Genomic DNA, 6,434 nt, shown 5'->3' with positions numbered 1-6,434 from the left:
TAAACATGTATTTGTAAAAAGAAAATGAAGATCCGGATTAACCCAAAAAAATCAAGATACCAATACTATAATTTGCATAAATGTATTAGATTTATGGTATTTTCAAGGGATATATACACTAAAGTCCCAATATTTTCATCGATTTGACAAAAAAGTCATAAACTTTATTTTTTTGACAGTAAAGTCCTAACTACCGGCATTTTTTTTTGACATTTTTATCATTTTTTCCGGTTAGACGGTAATTAGGACTTTTTTTGTCAAAATAATAAAGTTTAGGACTTTCTTCTCAAATTGTGAATTAGGACTTTACTGTCAAAAAAATAAAGTTTAGGACTTTTTGTCAAATCGTTGAAAATATTGGGACTTTAGTGTATATATCCATTTTTTTGGTTAAAAATTTAATGGTATAATAGTCTTTAAGCATAAGAGTTATTGAAACTTGCTATAGTCAGTTAGATCCTATTGAAATCATTAACGTTTAATTCTTGTTAAATAGTTTTTTTAATCTCAACAAACCGATATTGAAAAAAATGGAGATAATCAAGAAAGAAAGAAAGAATTAGGGCTGTGTTGACTTTTTTGCAGTCCTAAAAATGGAGAACTAAGAAACCGGAAAAAACGAAATTGCCCTTCTTAGCCCTTCTCCACATTCACACCCTTTTGACTTGGTATGTGTTGTTTGTATTTGTATAATGTGTCCCCACTTTTTAGTTCAAGTTTTGGCGGCGAAGCAAGAAGAAAGTTTTACAAGTCTTTTCATCATTTCTCGCTCTCTCTTTTGCATCTGTTTACCTGATCGTAATTGTATCAGGGTAAAGATGATGATGGTAAGAAAAAACAGTGGTGATGTGATAAAAATCACAATTAAAAGTTCTTGGGCTATGAAAATACACTAAAGTCTCAATATTTTCAACGATTTGACAAAAAAGTCCTAACTTTTATTTTTCTACAATAAAGTCATAATTCACGATTTGACAAGAAAGTTCTAAACTTTATTATTTTGACAAAAAAGTCCTAATTACCGGCTAACTGGAAAAAAAGTTAAAAGTGTCAAAAACGGCCGGTAATTAGGACTTTACTGTCGAAAAAATAAAGTTTAGAACTTTATTATCAAGATGAAAATATTGAAAGTTTAGTGTATATATCACCTCTTTTCAAACCTTATTTTACACGTGCAAAAAAACTTTTGTGATAAAAAGATAATCATACATTTTTTTTATTGATTCCCATAGTTCATAGAATCCATTTGTGTTATACTGCTAGGCCCAGCCCAGAGCTTTGAGGGCCAAAACGAAAAAATAAATAAATAAATCTGATTTCAGCCCAGAAGCAAGAGACAATCATGGTCGACTTACTGGCACTCTAGCAGAGTAGCCAGGGAGCAGGGGATTATTACTCATTTACTACGATGAAAACAAATCGTCGTCGATTGGAAATGAAATCGCTAAGGCCACCGATTAACTCTTAAACCACAAGCTACTGCATCTATATAATCAGGTTTTTTTTTTCTCAAATATGTTAATTTCCAGCTTTATTATTTGAATTTGGTTTGTTTGATTATCTAGGGTTTGTATATTCTTTATATATTCCTGTATTTTGCTCAAATGTCTTTTATTTCAGGTTTTTCTTTTGTTTGAATTTGGAATGTTTGGTTGATTTAATCTACGTTTTTTTTTTAATTTTAATTTTTTAATGCAATGTCTGAAGTTTTTGAAGATTTTTTAGGGTTTATTTCAGTTTTATTATTTGCGTGTAATGTTTAGAGTTTTTGAAACTTGTAAGCTTAGAACCTCACATTACACTCATGTTGGTTTATGTATTTACTTATCCAAGCTTAAATTATGGAAATTAAGATACAGTTAAAGAGTAAAAAGCTGGCATCCAATCCCCTGAAATTAACCCTTAAAACAGTTTTTTTTGGAAAGGGAACTTCCCTAACGAGGGTTTCCGGGCCAGCTTTCGCGCACGGACTAATCCCCGCCGCAAACATGAGGCTTTGCCTCATGCCCTGGAGTCACTGCAGGCGAACCTCCATGGCCACAAGGGCTGAGTGGTGCCAGGATTTGAACATGGGTCAATAGGTTATCCACCATATCTTTCACATTGCCTTACCAAGTCACCACAACCCAAGTGGTTAACCCTTAAAACAGTTTAAATTATTGAAATATGATTATATAATTTTTAAATCGTCATATTTGATAATATATATACTTATATAGTTTTAGCTTTAATTTTGTTTTTGTATTTGCTTTTAGTTTAATTATTTTTATTTCTACTTTATTTTTGTTATTCAACACAACATTAGTAAATTATATAAAGGCATACAAGTTAATACATCGAAATCCTGCATTTTTAAGATGTAACAAAAAGCTTTCATATGAAACAACATTTAAACAGTTAGAAACTCTAATGCGTTACAATGTACATTTAGAAATGCAATGACATGAATGTAAATGTTTTTGTTGGAAAGAACATGAATGTAGAATTGAAGTTCTTAGTTGCCATATTATGACATTAACCCTCAATCTGATAAAGAGGTGTAAACAGAAAATCTGACATATGAAAAAAAATAGAGAAAGAGATGGATCTTGGCATGAAACTTACTCCCTTTTACTTTGTGTAGAAGCTGTAATGTCTTGTTGTTCACAAACTGTTTGATAAAATGTCTTACTGAATGATATTTTATTCACATCACAGTAACAAACCCATGGACAAATCCAAGCAAGCAAATGCATCAGAAGGAGAAGATGGGGTTGATTTGATCAGTAACTTGCCAGATCATGTTCTTCAGTTGATTCTTTCAGGTATTCCAAGTACTGAAGAAGTAATTCGAACAAGCATTTTGTCAAGAAGATGGAGGAATTTGTGGACTTCAGTTCCATCTATAGACATAGATTATACCCGTGGATTGGATCCAGATATGGAATTGGAAAGTAACGGATTTAAAGAGTTTGTGTATTGGGTTTTACTAAACAAACCCCAACATTTGGACAGTTTTCGTTTACAGTGTGCAGATTACTACAATATGTCAACCATAAGGCGATGGATTCATGCTGCTGTTGTGAGAAAAGTCAAACTACTTGACTTGATGTTTTACCCAGTAGATGAGTCTGAGGATCTTGAGGTGCCCCATTGTCTGGTGACTTGTGGTTCTTTGGAAGTTTTAAGGTTATGTTTGCTCGGAGATCGTTTATGCGTGCCTAAGATTACAGGGTTTCCAGCACTTAGGGTTCTTGAGTTGAATGATGTTTCATTAAAAAAGACTGATGTGTTAAAATATTTTCTTGAAAGCTGCCCTTTGCTTGAGGATTTGAGTTTGTTACACTGCGATGCTAATTGTCTTATTATTTCATGTCCGAAGCTCAAGAGTCTGAGAATCGAAAATCGGGAAAGAACTTTTGATTATGAAGCAGACGAATTCATAAATTGTCGAATGAGCTTTGATATTCAGATTTCTTGTCCAAAACTGGTGTTTTTGAATTTAACTGGTTCTCTAGCTTGTACTTTTTTATTTGAAAATCTATACTCTTTGAAGAAGGCTGTGATTCACATTAAAGATTTTTTTCAATTGGAAGAACCCACTTTTGATGTTTTTGATGAACTATCTCAAGTGGAATCTTTGTCCATCAGCCTTTACTGCGTCGATCAGGTATAAAATTTTCTATTTCGTTTATTATATTTTGCAGTGTACTTTCCTCTTTAGCTGTATGTTCTGAAACAGTGTTATGATAAAGCACATCATTTTATATTGTTCAATCTATTTTAAAATATGTTAGCCTTACCTACAAAATCAAGACTTCTGTATACCAATACTCATTAACTCTATGAAAAAGTTCTATGCAACCTTTCCTTAGTAGTTTTGCAAAAAGATAGGGTTGTCTAATGCTCGCCTGATATTAAATTTCATGTGGTGTCATCTGCGTTATGTGGGTCCCATATACACTTATTTTCCAAATATGAAATCAAAACCATGCAAAATGAAGTTACATTATTAGTTGTGTAATGTTAAATGAAATTACAGAACTCTCGATGAAAAGGATGAAAACTTTTGCCCATTTCATATGAATAGAAGACTCTATTTTTGGATTAGAACATTAATCAGAAGCTATAAAATAAACTTACTGTATCATTTGTTATATTACTATAAAATAAATTTCTTGTTTGTTTTCGTTGAATCCGTATCATTTGGGTAACGACATATTTATTTATTGCCATGAATAATAACTTTTAACTGTTGTGATTGTGGTGTAGTGCTATTGGCCAGATGAAGATGAGCCTATATCTCTACCTAATCTCAAGACTTTGGAGATAACAGTTGATGACCCGTACGGAGTGTATATGCTCATCCCATTTCTCAAATGTTTTCCGGATCTAGAGTCTCTCCATTTGATCTTTATAAAGGTATTCTCATTCTCAGATCAAATGTTATTTTTATTTCAGTCTTGAAGCATGTCGCTCACTTTCACATTTTCATAGAGGCTAAGTCTTCCTGCTCTTTTACCTAAAATGGATCAATTTGGTTATATTTAATTAAACAAGTAAAATAAAAAAGTTAGCTCAATGGCTTGGACGGATCAAAGGTGCCAAATGTGTATACAAATGTTGACAGTCTTCTAAATCATTTTATAGAAAAAAAAACATATTATTATTCTGATAATATATTTTTTTGCAAACATACGGTACAACCTCTGTAAATTAATTTTGCGATCATATGATATTTTATTATCTTATTTATAAATGGGACCCAGGAAAAATATTCTCTTAGATAGTTTTTAAATTTATCATGTATTAATTTAAAGTGGTTCTAGTGTGTTTAATATATCAATAATTTATAGCAATAGAAAAAAGGTCAACCTAATCCAACAAGACCTGTTTTAACCTATGCTAAAAGAATATCAGATAGGACTTAGACGGATATTTATGAACCCTAGACTGGATCATGAAGCAAATCATGTTTTCTTATGAAAAGGATTTGAACTTGGGACCTCTACATTATCCTATTACATGAAAGAGCAATTGAGATTTGAGACTACAAATACATTTTTCAAGAATTCAAAACTAGTTGGGACTTTTGCACCTCAACATGTAAAACATTTTCCTTTTGTTTGATGATGTAGTATGTTTATGGATTGGATGAGTTGAATCTAAAAGATGCTGAAACAATCAACATCTTGACTCGTTGTCTGAAAAAGGTTGAGTTTCTTGAATTCGATGAAGAAAAGCCAAAACTAGTGGTAGCTCGTGGCTTATTGGAGCATGGAAATGAATTGGAGGAAATGGTTTTCAGTTGGGGTGATGAAGCCAAGTTCCATGAGAGGTCAATGGAGACTATGAATCAAGTTTCAAAAATTCACAAGGCTTCTTCAGCTGTCAAACTTAGATTTGTAATCAACCCAACCCAAGCCGAGTCAATACCATACCCGCCCCAAGAATAGCAGAAGTCGACTTGGATTGAATCAAACTCTTGCTCGTGCAACTTGAGTATTAAAATGCCCAGCTTGTGAGCTTAGTCAAAATTACATTTTTACCCTTTTTTACTGCATTGACCAGACCCGTAGTCAAACTCATGACTCTAGTGAATGAAGGACTGATGTTAGAAGCTTTGTGTTAAACTGTGTAAAGTAGCGTGCTACCTGTTCATGTTATAGGTATACCCGATTTCTTGGTTTCATGGGACGTTTGTTGTATTTGGATTTTCGCATTACCCAACTTGATGTTGTTCATTCACTTATAACTAGAAACTATCAGTTTGGTTTTCCAGTCTAGTTTTGTTTGTGTTATGCTAAATTAACTGCTTGCTTGTCTTTGCAACTCTTTTTTTTTTTTTTTTTTTCGTAAGAGTGATCTTTGGAGGAAAAAAAATCATTCGTTTGTTCTTTTTGGAATGGTTTCCATTATGATCCTCTTGAGTAAGAAAATTTGTTGGAAGATGTATTAAATTTTGGGTTAAAGGCACACAGTAGCAGCATAATTTAGGTCAAATTTGATTCTATGTGGAAGTATATTCGTTCTTCCACTATAGGCAATACACTGTCATTATTTGAATTTCGTTATTTTAGTAAGTTCATATATTTGCCCAAATGAAAAAAAAAGTACTTTGAGCATAAATGGATGAACATATACATTTTTTAAAACATGATTTGGCTTAAGATTCATTGTTATTGTGGGAATATTTGTTTCAACATTGAAGTTGGAAGTAAAAGATGACCTCATAAATAACAATGTGTTAAGGTACTCTAATAACAACTTATTTACTTGTTTAGTTATGATTAGATTACAAATCTTGTTCACATTCTTTGTCAAAAGTTAGGGATATATCATTAAGATGTTTCATTTATTGCACATTAGAAACCTAAAGCGATCCTCAATTGCAAGATTTGTCTCCAAAATTGTCGATGTTAAAAATGGACATGAGTCGAAGTAAAATGTATTTG

The 6,434-nt window shown here is 32.3% G+C and overlaps 1 protein-coding gene across 1 annotated transcript; it reads left to right on the top strand.

Annotated features, from left to right (window-relative positions):
- Positions 1 to 1,328: 1,328 nt before the first annotated feature.
- On the top strand, positions 1,329 to 5,760 carry LOC145125271 (putative F-box/FBD/LRR-repeat protein At1g78760). The gene is made up of 4 exons (XM_079060754.1): positions 1,329 to 1,497; positions 2,698 to 3,649; positions 4,252 to 4,401; positions 5,118 to 5,760. The coding sequence occupies exons 2-4, from the start codon at positions 2,708 to 2,710 to the stop codon at positions 5,433 to 5,435; spliced, it is 1,410 nt and encodes a 469-aa protein (XP_078916880.1). The 5' UTR covers positions 1,329 to 1,497; positions 2,698 to 2,707; the 3' UTR covers positions 5,436 to 5,760.
- The last annotated feature ends 674 nt before the right edge of the window (positions 5,761 to 6,434 follow it).

Source organism: Lactuca virosa, chromosome 7 (assembly GCF_052849685.1).
Source record: "Lactuca virosa cultivar CGN04683 chromosome 7, Lactuca_virosa_CGN04683_v6, whole genome shotgun sequence".
NCBI lineage: Eukaryota > Viridiplantae > Streptophyta > Magnoliopsida > Asterales > Asteraceae > Lactuca > Lactuca virosa.
This window is presented reverse-complemented; position numbering and strand designations above follow the sequence as displayed.

Coding starts and splice junctions, on each gene's coding strand:
- LOC145125271 (XM_079060754.1), top strand. CDS start 2,708: ATGGACAAATCCAAGCAAGCAAATGCATCAGAAGGAGAAGATGGGGTT. Junction 3,650..4,251: donor GCCTTTACTGCGTCGATCAG/GTATAAAATTTT, acceptor ATTGTGGTGTAG/TGCTATTGGCCAGATGAAGA. Junction 4,402..5,117: donor TCCATTTGATCTTTATAAAG/GTATTCTCATTC, acceptor TTGATGATGTAG/TATGTTTATGGATTGGATGA.